At 40.9% G+C, this 24035-nt stretch overlaps 1 protein-coding gene across 3 annotated transcripts in view; it reads left to right on the top strand.

Moving 5' to 3' along the window:
• The window catches only part of IL7 (interleukin 7), a 35410-nt gene extending 13135 nt beyond the window's left edge, over positions 1 to 22275 (top strand). Inside the window, exons 3-6 of one of the 3 annotated variants that reach the window (XM_054984584.1) lie at positions 14897 to 14971; positions 18489 to 18599; positions 20008 to 20099; positions 20819 to 20902. In XM_054984584.1, the coding sequence (XP_054840559.1) occupies positions 14897 to 14971; positions 18489 to 18599; positions 20008 to 20088 (267 nt within the window). In that variant the 3' untranslated portion in view covers positions 20089 to 20099; positions 20819 to 20902. Of the gene's footprint in view, positions 1 to 14896; positions 14972 to 18488; positions 18600 to 20007; positions 20100 to 20818 lie in introns of all 3 variants that reach the window. The other 2 variants (XM_054984582.1, XM_054984585.1) reach the window with 2 other exon arrangements.
• The last annotated feature ends 1760 nt before the right edge of the window (positions 22276 to 24035 follow it).

The following is a 24035-nucleotide window of genomic DNA, read 5'->3' as shown; positions in this document are numbered from 1 at the left end:
GTAAAATGGACACCTAATAATGATATACAAAATAGAATCCTTATTGCTGTTTACAGGTGTTAAGAAAACAGTACATATTTTTAACATGCTTGTGACCAAGGTTTGCTTTCTCCTTTTTTAAAAACAAACTATAAGACATCTTCTGAGTCACCCTGATCACCTGTATTCAGAAAAAAAGATAGGGACTACACCAATGTGGTGTAGTGGTTAGTGGGATCTGGGAGACCATGGTTCGAATGCCCACTCTGCCACAAAAGCTTGCTGGGTGTCCTTGGGCTGGTACCACACTCTCAGCCTAACCTAACTCACAAGGTTGTTGTGAGGATAAAATTACGGAGAAGAAAACAATGTAAGCTGTTTTGATTCTGCTTTATGGAGAAGTGCAGAGTATAAATGAAATAAGTGAATCTTTTTAGAGCATTATGATAGGAAAGTAATAGTTAAAACAGAATAAAAAAACAGTGAAGCCATTTGTTTTAATAATATGGATTGGTTGAATAAAATGTAATTTTAGCATGCTGTAATTGAAATAGTATCAAAGTGGCAATCTGATACCAGCAGTCTGTGGCAGAGTTGACATGTGCTGTACACACAAGAAATGCTTTGGTCAAAGTGCTGAACTGGGAGATCTCCAGTGATATCCTGGTTTCTTTCCATTTACCTTGACCATACCTTGACAGCTCCGAGAATGTTGTTCAGTTTGTCCTATGTTAGTTTGTGCTTCCTCTTATCTACTTTATCCTCACACCAATCCTGTGAGGTAGGTTAGGCTGAGAATGTATAACTGGCCCAAGGTAACCCAGTAAGCTTCCACAGCAGAGTGGGGATTCAAATCTGGGTCTTCCTGATCATAGTTTGAAATTTTAATAAACATTGTCTTTTGTGGGTGGCTGCTGTTAAACAATAACAAGCAGCCAGTCCTAGGTAAGTCAGGAGATAGTTCATTGATTGGTAGTTGTTGCCAGGCTCAGTCCCTTGAGTCCTCCCTCGAAGGTCAAAACAGCCCTGGAAAGGGCCACCCCCCTTGCCATTTTCCAACAGATGCTAAGGCTTGGAAGCTAGCAATACTGTTTTGGTTGCTTAGCAATCCCCACAATGATCACTGCAGACGGCATTTGTTTGCTAAAGTACAGGCACTATACCTTTTTAATATGTTTTTATGTGAACCTGTGGAAAGATCTGTCTTGTCTGCTTGTGGCTTTAGTTTCTGGATTTAAATATCCACAGATTTGGTCATGTTGAGAATTACATATATTGATTTTTGCTCCCTAGGTCAGTAATCCCCATTTTGTCTTCACTCCAATCTTTAGCCTAATTTGCTTCTTTGGAACATTTATTTACTTTATTTATTTTATTTACATTTTTGGTAGTTCATCTTTCTCACTAGGGATCATTGTGCTAAGTGGAGGTTTGAAGTCAGGTCTCCCTGATTCAAACATCAGTGCTCTAACTACTATGTAATTCTGGTGCTCATTTAAATATGGATCATAATTTAGTTCTGCACTGCAATATTAATAGGATATATGAATAGAGATGACTGTATGGGAGATAAAGTTGACATAACGGAAAGTTCTGGTGTCATTTCTTTGTAAAATGGAATTAAGTGGTAGGAGTTGTTATATATTTGCTGTTCACTTGTGTTTTATTTCTTATGGGCTATTGAGATAAACTTTTTGAACCAACTAAAACTACTCTCAAGATTTAAACATAGATAAATGATACTTTAGGGAATTCTAAATACAACTTCCATTAACAGCATGCTTCACAAGACATTTCCTCATCAGAGTAGTTATAGAAGAATGTGGAATAATTGCATGCGAGACAATTACTTTTTAAAAAATTGAAGACAGCTATGCATTAACTGTGGCAGCTCTTTTTTCCTAAAAGACATTCAGTAGCCATTAAACCCTTTTGTTCACGCTGAGAACATTATTTTATATCATGTGAATGGATTCTCACTCTTCAGGTTTTCACATAGCTTCTTTCAGGTGATTGGTATTTCCTGCCCAATCTCACACAAAGGTTTTTTTATGATGGTAAAGAACTATATTGGCTGGTGTTTTAAAGTTCTGTTACCTACCCTGATCGCCTAGATATTTTCTAAAGTTTAGACCCCACCCTTCGCAATTCAGCCTGTTTGTGAGTGTGTTTAATTTCTTTTATATCTGTCGTTCAGTAACAGAAATGTCAACTCCCTGTTCCATTTTGTCCTATTCAAAAATTTATGCTAATCTAGGGCCTAACCAAACCTTATATTATACATGTATAGTTATGGGTATCCATATGTGTACCTGTATCCTTTGCTGCCATTGAAGATATACCTGAGAAGCACAACCCCCATTATGTTTGCCCAGTGAACTATTCTCTCCTTTGCAGTCCACCCCATGCAGCTGCTTCCTCTTCAAAAGGGCAGGTCATAGCATGTTGGCGTAGGGTTAATTTATTTATTTAAAACATTTATATGAAACCTTTACATATAAGTAAATTTCAATACCTATTTTAAAATTATTATTTTAATTATCAATAACTATTATCAATAGTTATTGATAACTAGTTATTGATAACATTAGAGCCCCATGGCACAGAGTAGTAAGCTGCAGTACTGCAGCCCAAGCTCTACTCACGTCACGACCTGAGTTCGATCCTGGCAGAAGCCGGGTTCAAATAGCCGGCTCAAGGTTGACTTGGTCTTCCATCCTTCTGAGGTTGGTAAAATGAGTACCCAGGTTCCTGGGGGTAAAGTGTAGATGACTGGGGAAGGCAATGGCAAACCACCTAAAAAGTCTGCCAAGAAAACGTTGTGATGCAACGTCCCCCCATGGGTCAGTAATGACTCGGTTCTTGCACCTTTACCTTTACATATTGATTAATTATAATTATCCATTATATTAATATTAAATATTAAACAATAAATATTACATATTAAAACATTTAAAACATTAAAATAACATTAACATGTATATACTATCAACAAAGCCCGTGTGGGGAAAAATACAACAGGCTCTAGAAAGGGGAGGGTGGACAGGCAGGCATTTGCTCCTCCTCTGTCACTGATTCCAGCTGGTGAAGGAGGGGGGTGGGCATTGTCATCTGCTCCATGCCTGATCTGCTTGATCTCTGCCGTGTGAAGGGGTGGTGGGCTTTGCTACCTGCTCCATGCCTGATACATCCCAGGTAAAAGGGGGGACATTGTCTCCTGTTCTGCACCTGACTATGGCTGGGTGAACGGGGCAGACATTGCCGCCTGCTCCGAGCCACATCCCAGCTGGGTGAAGGGGGTTGGGCATTGCCACCTTCACCGCGCATGATCCTGACAGGTGAAGGTGGGCAGCGGGCTTTACTACCTGATCTGCTCCTGATTCCACCTGGCTGAAGGGGGTGTGGGCATTGCCACCTGCTATGCTCCTGATTCAGGCAGGTTGAAGGGGGGGAAGGCATTGCTGCATGCTTGGCTTCTGACTCCGGCAGGGTGAAGTCAGGGTGGGCATTGCTGCCTGCTTAGTGGCTTGTCCCGGTAGGGTGAAGAGGGTGGGCATTGCCACCTGTTCTGCTCCTTATCCCAGCTGGGTGAAGGGAAGACGGGCATTGCCACCTGCTCCACTCCTGATCTAAGCCAGGTGAAGGCGCGAGGTGGGTATTGCCACCTGCTCCACTCCTGATCCCAAATGGGTGATGGCAGGGGGTGGGCATTGCCACCTGCTCCACTCCTAATACCTGCTAGGTTAAGGCGGGGGGGGGGCATTGTCACCTGCTGTACTCCTGCTCCCAGTCGGGAAAAGGAGGGCAGGCATTGCCACCTACTCCACTCCTAATAACAGCTGTGTTAAGGTGGGAGGGGAAATTCCACCTGCTTCACTCCTAATATCACCTGGGTTAAGGCACGGCGAGGGCATTGCCTCCCACTCCACTCCTAATACCAGCTGGGTTAAGGCAGGGGGTGGGCATTGCCAACTGCTCTGCTCCTGATCCCAACTGGTACAAAGGCAGGCTGGCATTGCCACCTGCTCTGCTGCTGATACCAGTTGTGTTAAGGTGGAAGTTAGGCATTGCCACCTGCTCCGTACCTAATACCAGCTGTGTTAAGGTGGGAGTGGGCATTGCCACCTGCTCTGCTTCTAATACCAGCTGGGTGATTGCAGGGGTTGGGAATTGCCACCTGCTCCCATCCTGCTCCCGGCCTGGGCTTCCCACCATGGCACATTTTCTGGAGGGACATGGTGCCTTGTCTAGGCTTCCCTCTATGGCAGCACCCTCTGGTGGTGCACCAGGGTATAAAGTGAGTTGTCTGAAATATGCTTACTCAATTGTATAGTATATATGATTATATAGATCACCCAGGAAGGGCTGCAGCTGGCTTACTAGCCAGAGCTGGAGAAGGTACCCTGGGCCACCACTGCCACCTATTTATCCAACAGGAGGCCAGGGTCCAGCATGCTCCTTTATGGGGAGAGTAAACTCATCCAGGACAGGAGATATCCTCTTTCCTGGTTCAAACCTTAACCCCCACCAATAGCACCTCCATTTTATTTTGGTTAAATTTCAGCTTGTTTGCTCTCATCCACCCCAAAATTGCCTCTAAGCACATGTTCAGAATTTCGATAGCTTCCCTGAGATCTGCTGGAAGCATGAGGTAGAACTGATGATCATCTGCATATTAGTGACAACTCAAGTCAAATCTCCAGATGTTGAAAAGCGTAGGGAACAAGATAGAATCTTGTGGAACCACATAGTCAAGCGGCAAAGGGACAAAGCCCACAGCACCACAATCCAAAACCTACCTTCAAGGTAGGATGGAAACCACGGCAAAAGAGTACCTGCCAGTCCCAAGTTCCAAAGGTGGTCCAGAAGGATACCATCCTCAGGGCAGCCAAGGCCATTTCAGTCCTGTGGCTATACCTGAAACCAGACTGGAATGGATCCAAACAATCTGCTTCATTCAGGAATTCCTGAAGTTGCCCAGCCACCACACATTCAATCACCTTGCTCAAGAATGATACATTTGAGACTGGTCAGCAGTTATTCAATGCTCCTGGGTCCAGCATAGACTTCTTTAGAAGTGGATGTACCACAGCCTGTTTCAAGGCTGGAGTGACCACTCCCCCTCTCAAGGAGGCATTAACTACAAATTGGACCTGGGTCAAATCCACATTACTCATTCTAAGTCGCATGTTCTCCGCATTCCCCACGCAATCCCGAGTGCCGGTCACATTACCTCATTAAACAGACGCATTTCATTCGCATTTCTCCCGAATATGTGGTCACAGGTTTTCAACGGGAGTTTCACGGTGGCCGTGAACGGGCCAATGCACAATTTACGCGGTTTTTTTTAAAAACCACCCCCCTTCCTGTCTCTCTGGCCGTTCTGAGAGTTCCTATTGGCTGATTCAACTTGCAAGTGCTCCGTAGTCTGCAAAAGACTGTTTTTGACTTCATAGCATTGGATTTATTGATTATGCTGTTTCTGAATCAAATCTGGCAGTTTGAAAAATCATTTTGGGGTGAATCCACCCTCAGAATGGACTCGCGAAACTCCCCTTTTAACTGTTTTTTTATTTTTTTTATTTTATATTACTGTAATATCGAAATTATTAAATATTGAAATAATGACACTCCAAGGAAGTGAAACTTCAGTAAAATTCAGGCACTGAACTGTCCTGCATAGGAAATGCCTACAAAAGCTTCCCACATGCTTCCAAATTTCCAAAAAAGAAACGGGAGAGAGCCATCAGTGCTGTCAGTGGGGGAAAGAGAGGCATCATTATCTTCAATGATGTTTCTTTATAAGGCAAGATTGAAATAACGGAAAAGTGCGCTCAAAAAAATAAAAAAAATGGGTGGGAAAAAAGGTTCCGCCCCAAAAAGCGGTTTTCGAGCGGCCGTGTGACCGGAGGGACGCACGAGAAAGACGGATTGGAAGCAGGAATGTGAACGAAGAGGAAAAAATCAAGGATTGGAGGCAAACGGAAGATATCCAATAAACATGCGGGTAATGGGTGAATGTGGATTCGACCCTGGTCTGCCAGCCCCCTCTCTAGTAGATTTAAACAGCCAGGAGGGACAAGCTCATATAAGCAGGTCTCAAACTTGAAATCCTGTCCAGATCCTCAGACTGGACAAACTGAAAGGTATCTCACACAATGGATAAACAGGCATTCTGGGGCCATCTGATCATGTCACTGCTAATATAGATATTGAGTTGGAACGAATTTGAGAGATTTTATCTGCAAAGTAGATGCAGAGGAGTTAGCCGTGTTAGTTTGTAGTGGCAAAATCAAAGAGTCCAGTAGTACCTTTAAGACTAACCAACTTTATTGTAGCATAAGCTTTCGAGAATCACAGTTCTCTTCGTCAGATGCATCTGATGAAGAGAACTGTGATTCTCGAAAGCTTATGCTACAATAAAGTTGGTTAGTCTTAAAGGTGCTACTGGACTCTTTTTGTATCTGCAAAGTGTTTAGCAAAATGATTGCAGCAGGCCACACAGCAATCTCCCTTCTCCCGTGAACTAGAACCCCAAAGGCCTCTGACCACCTAGGAGAGTCCACAGGTTTACACTGTGTGGGTGCAGTGGTGGCAAAGAAAAATTTTTTCACCACCATCACCACCATAGTGTAGGCTTTATGATGAGCTCTAGCCTGTGCATTGTTGGATTTGTCCACTGTTGCTCTAGACATCTCCCGTTTTTCCATTGGCTACAGCTCCTGGGCTCTCAGACAGGAGAGAGGGCACCCAGGAGCAATCAAGCCTGGCAATTGGCAGGGAAGATGGGGCAGGAATAAGGGGGCACGCATGTGATAAAAGAGTAGGTGTAGGAACTGCCTGAGTTTCTAGCGATTCCGAGTTTCCAGAGATACCCTTTGTCACTTCTAGGTTGTGCCCAGAAGCAACGTAGCAATGCTACTGTTTTTAATTTTATTTTTCTCCAGCCACTGCTCCGAGTGCTGGTGGGCAACAGGGCTTCCTGCTAGTGGAAGGCCTGGCAAGCCTATGGCAGTGCGGGAGCAGGTAGGCCAGGGGTTATGGCCTACTCAAAAGTTTCTAAATATTGCCAACTCTTAATTTGCAAATATGTAAGAAATTATAGTAAATTTTAATATGATTCCTTTTTTCCATTCAGATATGTATCTCCTCAGGATACAGTGAAGCATTAGCATTCTATTAGCATTCCACACCCTGGGAAACTCTTACAGGATGACACAACCAAAACCCACCTTCCTGAGTAGATATAAATTACCTGCTAACATCTTCTCCACAGTTTGACACTGAGAGATCTCTTTCTTTCGGTGCTACACCTCTGAAGATGCCAGTCACAGCTGCTGGCGAAACGTCAGGAACTACAATGCCAAAACCATGGCGATACAGCCCGGAAAATCCACAACAACCATCATAATAATAACATTCGATTTATATACCACCCTTCAGGACAACTTAATGCCCACTCAGAGCGGTTTACGAAGTATGTCATTATTATCCCCACAACAAAACACCCTGTGAGGTGGGTGGGGCTGAGAGAGCTCCAGAGAGCCGTGACTAGCCCAAGGTCACCCAGCTGGCTTCAAGTGGAGGAGTGGGGAATCAAACCCAGTGTCTATAATAATCTTTAAAGTTCTAACTAGTGATAATTGCAGCTTTTTCCAGCATTCAGGTCATCAGGAGAGGCATAGCACTTTCACTGCCATCAGAAGTTTAGTGGGTGGCCATGTGTGAGAAGGAGTTCTTGCTGAAGGTCATGCAGCATGTCTGGCCCCATTCCCTTCAGCCTCCAAGAAAGTTAAGACTACCATCTTCCTCCAGCATTTGGGTTAAATTAACTAATTTTTATTCTGATTGTTTTTACTTGGTTATGTCTGGCTGTTATGGTTTGTTGATACTGTAAGGGTTTTGGTTCTAACCTGACAGACAATTGTATTTAAAAGGTTAAAAAATATTATGAAGAAATGGGCCATTGTTTGGACTTTGACTACTTCCTGCTAGGCCACTCCACAGGGATAAGAAGTGGATTTCATTTTTCTTTGTTCAAGATGTCATCCCATCAAAGGTGTTGGGTTCAGTGTTGTTCATGTGTGAAAGGGTTTGAGGAATTTTTTTTTTTTTTTGGCATACTCCTCTCTGATTACTTCTTGGGCAGTTTGGTTATCCTTATTGCCTGAAACCCTATTTCTCTCATTCTTGATTGAGAAACTTTGATCCAGAAGTACTCCTGTGAGATTAAAAGAGAACAGGGTGGTGTGGGTTTTTTGGTAGCTAAAAGGTTCCAGCTGATATTTGCTAAGCATGGGATGCACTTTGTTTTGGAACCACCATGTGAATAATTTCATTTTGAAATAATTTAAACAAAGGAGTTTTTTATCAAGTAAGTTGTGCAGTGCATGGCTTATCTAGTGCCAAACAGGGAGAGAAACCTGGATTTTGCCATTTTTTATGGTTCCTAACTAGAGATGGGCACGAACAGCAATACCAACTAAAAAAACCCAAGAACAGCCCAATCAGCTGTTCGCAAACAAGCTGTTCCTGAGGCCCCATTCTAAACAAACAGGTGGTCATTGCAAGCCTGGTTGGTTGCTATTCGTTGCTGTTCCTCAAGCCAGACAATCTGGCACCTGCAATCAATTCCCTTGGCAACCGGAGGCAGGGAGGGACTGAACTCTGTCTGAATTCCTGCTGTTGCCCTGGAAACCCCAATCTAAGCCCAATTTAGCTTGATAGGCAGGTCTTCCTTTCAAGTGTGGAGCTCCAAATTTGTTACAAGGCAGCAAAGAGCAGGGGGGAGGGGGCTCCTAGCTCTGGTTTTGCAGACAGTGAGGGAGAGACAGTTGCTGTTGGCATTTTGAGAGAGAGACAGGAAGAGTGCATTGGAGCTTGAATTTTCTTTGTGTGTGGTGGAATAGAGATCTATCTCTTCAAGTTCCAGGGCTGCTGCCAGGCTCTGAGCCAAGCTATTATTTATTACTGATACCTTTCCTGCTGCCTGCTCAGGTAAGGTTTCTGGGAGTGGTGCGGTAGGATCTACCCCTTCAGGTTTCTGGGCTGCTGCCAGGCTCTGGGGCCAAACAATTGACACTAGTTGGCAACGAGCCCGCCAGCAATTGAATTTGCTCGTTTCGTGAAAGTCTTCTTCCCAGCCAAACTATAATAACGGACTGTTACAACCAATGTATTCACCATTCATCTCCCAAGTCATTCTCAAAGGGCGGTCACTGAATACATTGGCTCATTGCCAACTAATGTCAATTGTTATATTATCCACGCTTATTAGCCAACTCCGGATCTGTTCTCTGGAAGCCCCTGGCTCTGGATGCTTCTGCTCCACGGAATTTTCAGGGCCTTTTGAAAGGCCGTGGGCAACATTTTGGCGGCGTGTGTGGAACTTACTTACCTGTTGCAATTCAAATATACCATTTATTGTCAATTATTACATCATATGAGACTTTTGGGACTGCACCTTATATCCATATATGTAAAAAGTTATATGGGACGATATTGTTTTGGGCATGAACTATGTACTAGTATGAAATGATGTTATTTTTGGTAATGTGCATTATCTTTGTGTAAAATACATTAGCATTTAGCACTTTAAATTGTTGAATGGTAAATCAATTGCACCTGGTAGTGCTTTGTTTGGACTCTTAGGGGTTTCTCCCTGTCTTTGTTAGTATTGCTTTGCAGAGTCCCTCCTTGTTGTTGTTAACAAAAAATGAATACCATGTTCGTTTTTTTTCTGTTCGTGTCTATGTCTATTCCTAACATTTTTGAAAACTTTTGCCAAAAGAGAGTCCTTTCCTAGCCTGGCTCGTACTGTAACAGGGAGTAGAACCTTCCTAAATGGTTAGAATAGACTGGTTAGAATAAACTGGTAGTTAGTGTAGATTGGTAAAGCTTAGTGCTGGTTGATGGCTGTTCATTTAATTGGTAAGTGCCTTGCGATATGTTTGGATAAGGAGGAGATAGCAAACTAAACACTTTGGGTTGTCCAATCCGGTGACTGGAGAGGGAGCTCTCTCAGTTCTGGTTGTCAATACCTGAGCCTTTATGCTGTCTAGTGTAGGAGAATGGCCTCGATGGCCACAACTTTTGAGTGTGGACAAGAATAAGGAAGGAGCAGCTTTGCTATCACTCTGTGCTTGGAGTAAGGATGGGATTGTCCAAATGCTGGCAAGTCCATTGGACTGCCTCTTAAAAATTCCAACACTCATTGGGGAGTAAAGATTTTACCAGCTCTAGTTAAGCTGTTAAAAATGAAGATTTTTTAATTATTATTATTATGAGACTTTGACAGGGACCATGAAAGAATGGCTATGTGTGTCCCTCTATATTTTCCTAACCACTAGAAATTCACCCCTTTCTAAACTCAACACTTTGCCCTTCTTTGAAACTTACTTTCAAGCTTCCCCTGAAACTCCACAGTTAAAAAAAAAAAGAAGAAGACAGGAAATCTTTGCATTTCCTCATACAAACTGCATGAAAAACGTTGTCATTTGTGTTCTGGGTGAATATATGGCTTTGACATTCGTAAAGAGCATCATAGGCAGGATAACTTCAAAGGTACTGTAGGCAGAGATGGTATCTGTGGTTTGCTTCAGAATTAGTTTGTTTTCCATGCTTTGTTTTTGGAGAAATCTTGTAGTGCTCATGAGCGTTTTCTAAAAAAAAAATCTTGGAAGAACTAAGCATGGGGAATTCCTGACCAGTCTTTTCATTTCCCTAACATCCTAATGTTTGCAAAGGGAGGAGGAACCAGTGGGTGAACAGGCATAGCTGATGGTGGCAGAGGGCTTATGAACACCATGTCTGTCACCACGGCACTCCTGACACCATTCAGTCTGCATTTTGTGTAAGGATTAGAAGAGCTGGAGTGTTTGGCTGCCATGTAGGTGGGAAAATCCAAACTTTGCCAACCAAGCAGCAGCCATCCAGACTTTAATTTGATCTTTCCCAAAACTTGTACACAAAGCAGATTTGAGAAAGATTGGAGAAAAGCAGGGGAAACCCCAGTAGGCACACAAATTCACCCTGATGCCATGTGGAGGCAGCGAAAAAAATCTGCTTCCCAACGTCATTTAAATCCTGGGCAAATAAACCATGTGCAAATGACCTTGTTCATAAGCAGTAGTTTTCTGAATACCAGTGCTTATCGACAATAACAGGAGGAGGCTTTGGCATTCATTTCTTAATTGTAGAAATTCCGGGAAGATTCAAGAAACTTTTCCAACATGGCTGTTTTTTTATTTCTAGGTTCTTATTATAATTAGGCTAAGGAATTTTCAGCACCCCTTTTACTCCAATACATCTGCAGTCCTTGATGTATTACAGCAGTTTGAGAATATTTTCTAATTCAAATTTAAATAAATAACAAATATTTAAACAATAGATGCAGAGGAGTTAGCCGTGTTAGTCTGTGGTAGCAAAATCAAAAAGAGTCCAGTAGCACCTTTAAGACTAACCAATTTTATTGTAGCATAAGCTTTCGAGAAACTTAATTCTCAAAAGCTTATGCTACAATAAAATTGGTTAGTCTTAAAGGTGCTACTGGACTCTTTTTGATATTTAAACAATGTTAGCAAAGTTTAAATGATAGCAAAAGAAGACAAATATGGCATGTACAAGCCTGGACCACATACAAACCCTGGAGTTCATCTGTATTTAGCCGAACTAAGATGATTGTTAGTTTGTCCCACATTTAGCCAAACTAACATGATTGATTTACAGCACAACAGACCTGACAGCTCTGGATAGACTATAGAGTGTGGAGAAATGCTTTTATTTGTGGGTGTCAACAGTATAAAAATCTTCAGCCCCCCAGTTTTAAAAGTGTCTCTTAACCAAGAACAGGTAGGAGGGGGGATGGGAAGGCAAGTGTTTTCTAAGCCGCATCCCGCCTTGGGGATGTCATGCAGATGTGGCTAGAGGACTTTCTGCAAAAAGCTTATCCTTCCAGGTGAGCGTGTGGAGGGGACAGGGGCTATGATGACGGAGGGAGAACTAAAATGCCAGAAAGGTTTCTTCCTGGAGCTCTCAGGAAAAGTCTGTCTGACATGCCCCTTTGACCTGCACAGGGGGTGGGCAAAGGGAGAGAATAAAGCCGCCTGGCACAGGGAGGGGGTCTCTTTGGCTGGCTTGAGCTGGAAGCTGAAGGAGTGGAGCTGGCTCTTTGCTGGTGGTGGCTATTGATTATGTGGAGGCTGAAGGCCTGAACCATGAAAGATATAAGGACTTCTCAATAAGTTGGAACTTTCTAAGATAGAGATCTAAGTTAGATCTAACAGAAGATCTAAGTTAGTCATGTACTAACTTGGGATTGAGAGAGGGATTGAGGAACTCTTCTTGTGAATACCCCTTGCTTCCTTTGGTGCTGTACTTTCCCCCTCTTTTTTAAATAAATGCTTTACAAAAATTCTTAAATGCCGGTTGCTATTCTCTGTACTACATAGACTCCCACTGTTCAAACATGTTACCTAAAACAGATGCCACAGGAAGGGGATGGCCTGTTGGCAGTTGGTTGATCCCCTAGTGATGCACCGATGCAGTAAACAGTCCCTGAAGTATCCAGGTGCCGGGCACTGGGAGCCTGGCATGAAGCAGGGCTCAGAGTGGTAAGCTTGCCCAAGGGAGTGGGGAGTATTGGCCTTCCACGGAGGCAATTCCCACAAAGGCCAAGAGGTGGCAGCAGACACAAGAGAGAAGGAGTGAAAGCCCCTCAGAGTTGGGTGGGTACTAAATGGGTAGCATGTGCCAGGCAGAGACTTGAAGTACAACTGGTTAACCCCACAGACCCCAGAGAGCAAGAAAGGGCAGTGCTTATAGGTTAGTGGGTTTGTTCTGCCACGCAGGGCAGAAAATCCACCACAGAATAATATAACATCATATTACCAGGAAGAATTTCTTCCCCACATCACTGGGTTCTAGGAATTCTAATAATAACATACTTTGTAAACCGCTCTTAGTGGGTGTTAAGTCATTCTGAAGGGCGGTATATAAATCGAATGTTATAATGTTATTAACTACAAGTAGATAATACTGAAGCAATGGGTGTAAAAATTTGGAAGACAGTTGAATGGGTTTAAGATATCGGGGGAGGGAATGACTTATTCTTCACTAAGTACACATTAAACAAATGTCATGTGTCCCACAGTTGAACTGGAGAACCAGTTACAGGCTTTTGGTGTGGTACTTGCACAACAGGGTAATGCTGATTGCCACTTTGGGATCAGGAAGGAATTTTCCTCGTCTGGATTGGCCGGGTGTCCTGGAGGTTTTTTGCCTCCCTCTGGGCATAGAGAAGGGGTCACTGGGGGAGGTGGGGGAGAGAGACCTCTGAATCTTCTGCTTTATGCAGGAGGTTGGAATACATGGCCCTTGGAGTCCCCGCTAGCTGTATGTTTCTATAATTCCTACATATATTTATAGATGACAAAATGATGTCTGACAAATTCAAAAGCATATGCATATGTCATGTCTGTGCCTCATCCATGCCATTACTTGATGCTTACCTGTTGTTCTGAACCAGTTTCATGCTATAACTTGATGTCATATTGCCAATGCCATAACTGTTTTGCTTTCACAGGCTTATTGAAGCTGCAGGTGACTTATCTAACGGACTGTAGCTCTCAGTGCTTCTGACCTTGTAGTGCTCACTCACATACGCTGCTGTGTTTCAACTCTGATCTCCTGCTTTCTCAGGGTCTAGACTTGATAGTACAAATATGTGAGACATTCTCAGGATGGGTTCGTGCCAAAAGTCCTGTTTTACTGATGGGAGGGGGAAGGATTAAATGTGTGTGTTAAGAGGAAGGGTTTTCCCACAGGTTACCATTCCTGTCAACCTGTTCTTACTGCTTAGTTGCTTACTCTGCTTCTGAGTAATTCTATGGACATATCTGTGGAAATGATCTGATTCCTGAATACAACCTTTAACCAAGAGCCTGGCTTCTTGCTGTGATGGTACAGGAGTCTATCTGCCATAGCCTGTCATCCATAGCCTGACAGTGTTATACAAGCCATTATCACAACTAACTGAGCAACTCTGATGGTTAGAAGTATATCTTTTAGGAAAATGACCAGTGGAACATTGCAGAGTTCATCTCACAGAAGTGATTCAAGCTACATTGGTTTCCTTTCAACTGTATGCTGTTCACGGTTTTAGAGGAGTGTTTCCCAACCTTTGGGTCAGGACCCAGAAGTGGGTTGGGAAGCCTCTCAAAGTGGGTCACAGGCTAGACCTCCCTAAGGCTGCCCCTGCCCTGTGCATTGCTCTCTTTCTGTCCTTTCCCCCATGCCAGTTTCTCACATTCTTGCTTCTTCCAACCTTTGCAACAATAAGGTGGTGGTGGTGGTGTGTGTGTGTGTGTGTGTGTGTGGTGGCGGGGGGTGAGATCTGGCAACTACTAACTTTACATGTACACTTTTTCCTATGTAGAATAATATTTCTGTAGGAAGATCATCATGTGTGAAGTTACTCCTGCAAGAACAAACTTTGTACCTCAATTCGACACAAACTTTGATCTGTGTTATGGAAACTAAGACCTGACCCTGGAAAGAGTGTCTTCCATGTCACACATTAGTTGTTATTTTCTTGTCTTCACTGCATATGTGTGTTGATTTATAAAGAATTTACTAAAATGTTTTCTGATGGTTACTAGAGTGAGTCTCTTAGAATCTTAAAAGGGATTAGAGGGAGTAATGGAGAAGAAGATGGTGGTCAAAGGCAGGAGGGTAGCCCTCATATGCGAAGGCTGTGTACTTTGGAATGCCGCTTGTCTGGGGTTCATAGTAGGATGTGATGTTTGTTGGTTTCTCAGAAACATAGATAATGGACTCCTGGGCTATATGGGAGCATGTGAAAGAAATAAACAGAAATGTTTTGGTTAAACTACTGTCTTTACAATGTAATTTATTATAGGTAAATGAATCTGAAAACCATGGCCATGAATGTAGGCAGAATAACACCAAAGAATTAATCTGCAATACTGCCCAGGTAATATGATTATTCTGTTTTGCATATGTGGTGTCTGTGGCGAGAACTGTAACCTGGTGGGATGTCAAGACAGTGGAACATGGCCTTCTTTCTTCCCTTGCCCTTTGCTGTGTTCTCCCTGTTCTCAGCCCAGAATAGACAGGTATTTGGCCTAAGAAATTCATTTGGAAGTGATATGAGGGAAGAACTGGGACAGGAAATGCTGTCTGTGAATTACAGAAATACTGCCTGTTTCTTTAGTATGTGAAATTGAGTATGCACAATCCATACATGGATGACCAGTGGTGGCTTGTGAAAAACTTTATCTGGATGACAGTGACCACACCAAATTTTCATAAAGGTGTGCTGAAATTTCCCTACAATTCAGTAGTAAAGAAAGCTGTTTTCAAAAGTTGTGTGAAATGGAGCTATCTAGCATGTTAACATCTCTGAGTTTCTCATGTAAATGTCCTAGACTTATGCTTTCTCTAGCTTTGTTACAGTAGTTACACTAATGTAGAACTGTCCGCATGATAGTGCCTGACTTCCATAAAGGTGTCAGGTTTTATGACAAAATACGGTCTGGATTCCACAACATTATCTTGAAAATGGGACCGCCCCTAAACATGCATGTTCTGTTATTGTGGAGAGATATGTAATGTGAACAACCAGAATAAGTTACTATTTTTTTTTACTTATTCTTCAGTTAACATATATGGAATTCAGTCTTGTTTTTATACACTGACACAAGATAGCTGGTTGTTCTATATAGTTACAATTTAGATACCAGCTCCAGAGCACACTACTACAAACTTAGCGGAGTTATAGTGTTCTGGGAGCAATCAGAACTGAAGAACAGACTTCACCAGCTCTCAGGTGTGGCTGGGGGGAAGGACCTACCTTTCTCTAGTGTCAGTTAGTACCAGAAGCATCTGAGGAGTATCCATGTTCTCAGTTCAAAGTGTGTTGTACCTTGAGGGTATCCTGATTTTAAGTCAAGCATAGTGTAGATATTGACTAACAACAACAGAAGTGGAAAGCTTCTGCAGAGGTAGTGCATAGCTGTCTTTCTGCCTTCCCTTTTTATAAAAGGCTTGATGATACATGGTTCAAGTCAGTAGTGGGGAACTCTTGGCCTGCCTCACAAAAATGCCAAACATGGGAAGATTGTTGTCTTCACCTGAAAAGTGGAAGTCTAAACCTGGTTGATAAATATGATAGGAATTTTCTCTATACTTTTCCCGACATAGTTGTTTTCAGTGTCATTGTAGTGGTTAGAGTGTTGGACTAGGACGTTGGAGACCTCAGTTCAAATCACCAGTCAACCACAGGGTTATTTCAGCAGTCACTCTCTTTCAGCCCAGCCTGAGGAAAAATAGGGGGGGGATCATGCATGCTGGTATGAACTCGTTTGGGGAAGGATGGAATAAGAATATAGATAGATCGTTTCCATGTAAGAGCCCATGAGCAAACTGAGTGATGATGTTAGGATGAATGATTGATTGGTTTATTGTGGTCAAAGATCAGCACAAAAGTAAATACATTACATAAAAATTACATACATTATATAAAATACACAAATATAATTCATTAAATTAATACTGAGCTACAATAAAGTCTAGCAGTTGCACGGAATTTGGCCACTTTATCTGTGATCCAAGTCTCATGGTCTAAGTAGAGAATGGAAATCTACAATTCCTCTGATCTATCTAGAATTTTTTTTTGAGAATAGGAGTAATTAAATCATTTCTAAGATCATAATAAAAAGGGCAATGAAATAAAACATGCACAAGGGCATATACGTTAATTCAGGCCAAAGTAAAATCCTTTCTAAATTTGGGAATTAATATATTGGACAAATAATTACAAGGCATGAACTTCTTGTCCCTGAAGAAATGAAATTTTGTGGCAACAGTGATGTAATTCAGTATCACAAATCCTTTGTTAAATTACGGACTTTGGTTTTGAGTATTCAAAAGTTATTAGACTATTGGGAGATAGGTGATGTCAGTATCACACTGGCATAAAGATGACCTATGTTCCTGACGAGGGCTTTTTTTCAGCTGGAACGCGGTGGAACGGAGTTCTGGCACCTCTTGAAAATGGTCACATGGCAGGTGACCCCGCCCCCTGATCTCCAGACAGAGGGGAGTTTAGATTGCCCTCCGTATCTGAGAGGCACGGAGGGCAATCTAAACTCCCCTGTCTGGAGATCAGGGGGCGGGGCCGCTGGCCATGTGACCATTTTTGCTGAGGGCGATTTAAACTTTAAAAAACTCCACCCTTGTTCCAGCTGAACCAAAGTGACATCATTGTGCGGTCCTGAATTCCACCGAATTCCACCACCTCTTTTCCCAGAAAAAAAGCCCTGTTCCTGACTATTAGACATATCAACTGTAAACAGTGTTTCAGACTATGACTAAGCTGAATGTTTGCTAGGAGATTTTTGGTGCAAAAAAAGGCTTTTGGGGCAAAATGCTCACCAAGTTATCTCCAAATGCCTACCCTGTTTGCTTCTATTTATGATTGGCTGCTGCACTGGTGTCACTTTTTAAAATTGCTGTTCTCATCCATCTTTCCAGACTCTGATGCTATTATGCAGCAAGTAAGATTTGGTAAATGCAGCATGACTAGGTGCAAATGTAATATCTGCAAAGAGGCTGCTAGAATTTCATTGCCCACTGTCCACTGAATGGTGTTGCAACTGCCATAATAGTTGTAAGAGAAGCTGTTTTTGATCTCCTTTTTAGGTCCCCAAAAGGGGATACACAATTTTCAGTAGTAGAGGATTGTTTGTTTGTTTTGATGAAAAATGTCCTTCAAATTCAACTCAGCCTTGTTTCAGACTGCAGTGGGCCAGAAAAGGTACATGCATATTACACATTTTCAGTAATAACATGTTGTGGTTTGTGTATAGAAAAGATGGATACTATTTTATTTTTTTATTTATGTCATTTATAGCCCGCCTTTCTGAGACTCAAGGTGGATTACACAGTATGAGAAACAGTTCTTTAAGAGTTTATTTCTTAGTTTCTTAGTTTCATCCCATGTATACTCAATTTTTGTTTTAAACTGAGCAAGGCCTCCCACAGTTATCGAGAAATTGTTAGTCATATAATATTGTAATGTACTTAAGTAGCCAAGATAATTGGAAAGAGCCTCCCTACTGTATTTCCAGGACTTCCTAAGTCTGCACATGAACATCTGTGTAGCTGAGGAGGTCCACTTAACTGTACCATTTTAAAATTTTAAACTAGTGAATTTGTTGAAGGCATAGCCCATGAAACGGGAAAGATTCAGCAATATTTCAGATTCTCAGTTTTCACACCAGAAAGTGACCTACAATGGGGCTGGGAATCATAACTTTAGACTAGTAATGCCTGTCTCCTTTCCCACAAATATTGAATTCTCAAAAGTGGATGGAGAATGATCACTGAATTCCCTTTGTTGCCTTTATGGTGACCACCCTGAAGAATCAGTCTGTAAGACTGTCACTGTATAAAGTCTAACTGCATTCCAACTCATCATTTCTTCACAGAACATACATAATATGGCATGCCAGCTCAATAGACTATCTACCTGTAACATCACCACTCATTTAAAGAACAACATGACCAATGTTTATAACCACATATCCAGCTTGTTTAAGGTATTGTACAGTGGATCTTTTCAGTTTTTTTTAATGGGTTTTCCCTTGTAGTCTGCCATATGGGTCTGGTCTATATAGTAACAAATATGTAAAGAGCAAACAATGAACACTGATGGATAAGTCATGAGGTTACAAATGTTTAGCCATAAGAGTATTGTTGTAATGGAAAACCAGTTTTTAATTTTACAGCATATTTTAGCTATTTGTGATTTTTATTTTATTTTAATAGGAACCATGGAAAATAGCTTATAGTAAGAATTAATGCTGGAGCTTCAAGGCTCATTAGAATTTAGGGCCCTCAAATGCAATATGGACTCTAGCCACAGGATAAAATCAAAGCAAGTTCTAGACCCCTACACTTGTTAATCTTTTTATATATAGCCAAATACCTTTACAATAGTTATATTCCTAGCTATCTCATCTGTAATAAGCTGACATTTTAAAACATTATTTCCTTTCCTTTCACACAAATTTTGTATTCTAGTTACTGTTCCTTACACATGAAATATTGTGATCTCTTTTTATATACATTTTAAGTGTGCAGATGTAACCGTGTTTGGAATTTGATTAATGTCAACATTCACATCTCAGCAGTGCCAATTATATATCTAATTCAGAACTTGGCCCAAGATGTGGATCAAAAAGCCAGGCATTTTGTAAATAAGCAAGGAACAGCCATGGGGGTGGGGGTGGGTTGAGGGAGTGAACCAGCACAGGGGAAGAGGTGGTATAGTATAAAGCATTGAGGTAATGAACAAGAAGGCAATGAGGGGAGAAGAAGATGGGAAGAGGGAGAAGAGATTGTGGAAAGGTGATAGGACCAGCAAGTGAATGGGATTTTTGCTCCCCTGTAAATTCCTCAAGGATATCCTTCCTGCCTTGGTCCAAGTTTATGACTGCAGAAAGTCTGAGAAACACATGAAATGTGATATCCAGCATTTATTGATAGAGCAAGATACAAATATCTAGACTTGAACATTCACAAATTGGGCTGGGATTGTCAGAATTCACACATTTATGCCAACTTTCACCAGAATTTGGACAGTCAGGGCCAAGCTACAAGTGACGAATGACACTTGAACGGCAAGTGGATTGAGTGGAGCGCAAGTGAACAGGGAGAAATACACTTGCCGTTCAAGTGTCATTCGTCACTTGTAGCTTCGCCCTCAGTTAACATACTTAGTAGCATATGTTAACAGATTTTACACTGAAAGCTTGTTCTCAGTAGAAGCAATGAGTGAGTGCCATTTTTATTCTTTGATTTTTCATGAATAGTTCTTATTTGGCATTATAAGATAGCTGGTCCATATAAAAAAAAACTTTAAAAAAAATACATCTTACACGTTTTGCTTAAGGAAATAAGGGGAAATGTGTAGGCAGTATTCTATCCACTATTTCTTCATTCCAGTGTCCTGGACACAATACAAAGGGAAGACTGACAAACAAAAGTAGCAGTGACATTCTGCTTCTCTGTACTCCATTTGCATAGATGAAGAATGGGTAGGATTCCTTCATTTTTTCCTACAAATTATAAGCCTTTTAAAAGTGGCCATGGCTATATTTCCTATGAAAATGGGTATATATTTTTCTGGCCTTATTTTCCTAATATGAAAACTAAGTTCACTTAATTAAAAATAACTGTTTTGCCCTGACTTTTTGATGTCAGTCCCCCCTATATAATTCTGTGTCCATCTAGTACAATATGTCTTTGTTCAGATACCATGTGAAACTATGGCTTAAAATGTTGTTAGTGCAATTGTCTTAAAATGGGATATTTCACTAAATCAAATCAAATCAATTACCTTTATTGGCATTAGAAATAATAAGTCTACAATCAGAGATATAGGGACAATCAGAGACAGGGATAGGCAGAAGCATAAGGGGATACTTCTCTATGGTTAGTTGAGGACATCAAACCAGGATCTGAAACCTTGGCTTGGCATCCTGACTCTCTCTCTCCAGTGCTGCCCTTACCCCAGTACTGGCCAGACAGCTCTCTGCAGGGGAGTGAACAAAGGCAACGAAACTAACATTTCTCAAGACAACCCATGATTTGAAATGAGGATTTGACTCTCAACTAACCACTGTTAATAGATCATGGTTTCATATTATGTCTGAACCCTGCCACTGTCTAGGTATGGCCCTGACACTGTTCACTGAATCACAAATATTATGAACCATTCACTGTTTAAAATCCAATTTTCTTATGTTTAATATAGACATGTAGCCACGCAACACAAAAATGTCGTCAAAGGCCAGAGGCTTGCCAAAAATCTTCAGTCTTGTGTCGTATAAAGAAAATCATCTCCAAGTTTAAGTCATGCTGGATTCAGTATATGAACTCTTAAGTGAAATGATGACCTTTTTTTTTTTTTGCATGGACTGTTTTTCTAATTACTCTGCACTGCCTTTATCTCTTCTCTACTTACTCAAATATTCTGTACCAAAACTCTCATAAAGCACCTTTGTACAGTGTTTCTGGGAAGAAAGCAACTGGAAATAGTTAAGATGAGCCCTCAGTGTCTTGAAGAAACTCTCAACACCAGAAGCAAACAAATGCAACTGAAAACTATAATTGTTTACTTGTGAGTTTTACTTGCCCTTTGAAAGATTTTTATATATATAATTGTTTACTTACAAGTTTTACTTGCCCTTTGAAAATTTTTTATATGTTACTTACCTGAAATTCAATGAATAGCCAAGCACTTTAAAAACTGCAAAGAAAGCAACTTGCTGGATAAGGCACTGCTCTAAAGGATGCAATTGATTTTATAGCTGATGTAGAAGACAGGTGAGACGAAGGAAAAGGTGGTTTATTTATAAAAGATAGTAGGATTATCTAGTTTGGGGAATGTTAGCATGGAAGCAGTTGAGGTAGCTTCTAACAAAATGCAGTAAGAACTGTGAAGACAGGCATCTATTTTTGTATATGCAAGTCAAGAAAGTTCTTGCAGGAATGCTCAAGAGTTGCTCAAATTTGGGGTTGACTTCTTTGGATGCCATTCATTTAATGCAGTAACTTAATATTTTAAGACATTTTATAAAATAATATATTCATATTTTACAACTATAAGGTTTGTATTTAAGTTAAATGCTTTTATAATTTTCTGTAACTTGAATTTTTATACAATTCTCATTTCTTTATACACCCATAATGATGTATACTACACAATGTTTTAAAGGTGTTTTAGTTCTATGGTATTTTAATATTTGCAACGGAAAAGAAACAGGAAAAGAAAATGATCCCAAAGAAAATGATGCTGTACCATCTTATACTCAGAGATAAAGGAAAGCTGTTGTCTGTTTACCATACTAAGAAAATACTACTAACATTTATAGTTCTAACAATAATATTAGTGTCATTAGGATTCAGCTCTAGTTTGCTGGCATTTATCTACTCTTGACAGTACCCAGGCACTCAATAAGTGTGAGAACCAATTATATTATTCTAGTACCATTCTGCAGCATAAACTGCAGGGACCAGTTGCACACTGCTAAGACATAAAAATGAAGTTGTATGCCATAATTGTTTTATTTTTAACAAAAAATCTAGATAACATATAGTAAAAGCATTTACAGATTGGTTTTGCAGGAAATAACAAGTCTAAACAGAGTTGGAACAAGCTCACATAACTAGTAGAAGTCAGGCTCTTAGTAGTTAAAAGGAAAAGGCAAGGATCTGATACATTAAAGAGACAGATCAGGCAAATGCAATAAGCAAGTTGTATTCTTAGACAGGCATAATATGTTAAAGCATCTGTGGAAACACGAAGCAAAAATAAATGGGTTCTTTGGTGATTAGGTAGGACCTTATATGCATCTTCAGTCATCTGACAACAAAGCAAAGCACAGTCCACACAAAATCTTGATGAATCCAGCAAGATCTGTAGAGTACTCAGAACTTTCCAGTATGAACCCCAAAGTACTAGTCTGTTCTGTACAAAATGCCAAACACGCAGCAGTTTATATTTCCTTCACATTTTCCGTTTCCACACGGCTTACCTTCCCTCGGAACAACCCGGAACATTGCGCAAAAAACGCAGAAGATTGCGTTTTCTCGCACAAGATATGCGCGACGTCATGCCACATTGCGCAAATCTTGCGTGAGAAAACACGATCTTCCACGTTTTTTGCGCAATGTTCTGGGTCATTCCAAGGGAAGGTAAGCCATGTGGAAATGGCCTAATTCTGAATGATAGACAGCTACACACAAAAACTAACTTAATGTCTGGGATCAGAAGCATGAAAGAAACCTCATCCCATGCCACTCTGTAATTAGTCTTTGCCAGAAACACACTTCTACCTGGAGATTGATCTCTGTGACTAACATGATGCAGCCCTGAATGAAATCTTACGTATACTGAGCTCATGCCCTAGGAAAGTCTTTGTTTAAATGGGATTCAATAACTTGGCAATCACAGTGTTCATATATTTCAAAGAAAAAAATAGGTAAGGACTTATAACGCAGGCTGTCAGATCGCTTTTTGCAAATTTTTTTAGGAAATGGAGTGAAAGAATTTTCTGAAAAGCTCCGTTTCTTTTGAAGATTGTGAAACTGTGACTAAGAGACAGGAACAAGTAATCTACATCCAAAGTTTCACCGAGATCTCAAGAACATCATGCATAGGCAGAAAGTACTTTTGTGCATAGGGAAGGAACTACCACCATGTCCTCCTATCAGCTGCAGCTTTTGCTGGTGGCATCAAGTGCTACAAAAGTATCAAATGATAACCTTCATGCATGAACAGCTATCACGGGAAAGCCTGTGCACGGACAATTGTGTGTAACCATCTGGGTCCTAGCATACCTCATAATAAATTGCCCAGCATTGAGCTTCTATTACAAAATGCAGAAGATTTGTCAGATTTAAATAGAACTGGAGTGGAGGGGGGCGGGTTCAACATCATAGGAAACAGAAATTGTTATTGCATCTGTAACTGATCCTAATTATTACTACTTGAAGACAGTGAATACTATGATGAAAGCATGCAAAGGTGTTGATGGTTTGTGGGGAAATCTTTCCATTAGAAATCAACCCACATTTTAGAGCCCATTTGTTAACAGCCTTGCTGTTTTAAATTTTTTAATAAGCTCAATCATATCCTTTGTACTGCACAATACAGTGTATTTTAAACAATGCAACTACATGAAGCATAGTTCCCCTCTTCTCTCTCAAAATCAGAAAAATAAGAATGTATCATCGTGTGCAGTATGCAAAAAACTGGGTCATCACCCACAAATTAATTAAATCTGGAGTAATCTCAGTTTGTAAAATACTGAATATGTTTCCTCGAGAGATCCTACTGAAATGAATGGAACAGTACTTGGGATGTAATTTCTGTTCATTTCAGTAGGATAGAAATAAAAATTACTTTTTAAAAAAATCTTACAGGCTTCATGAGCTTTGAGTAAAGTTATTTTACAGCCGGTCGTACC

This window comes from Eublepharis macularius, chromosome 7 (genome assembly GCF_028583425.1).
Source record: "Eublepharis macularius isolate TG4126 chromosome 7, MPM_Emac_v1.0, whole genome shotgun sequence".
Classification (NCBI taxonomy): Eukaryota; Metazoa; Chordata; class Lepidosauria; order Squamata; family Eublepharidae; genus Eublepharis; species Eublepharis macularius.
The sequence above is the reverse complement of the archived record's forward strand: the minus strand, read 5'-3'. Positions and strand labels throughout refer to the sequence as shown.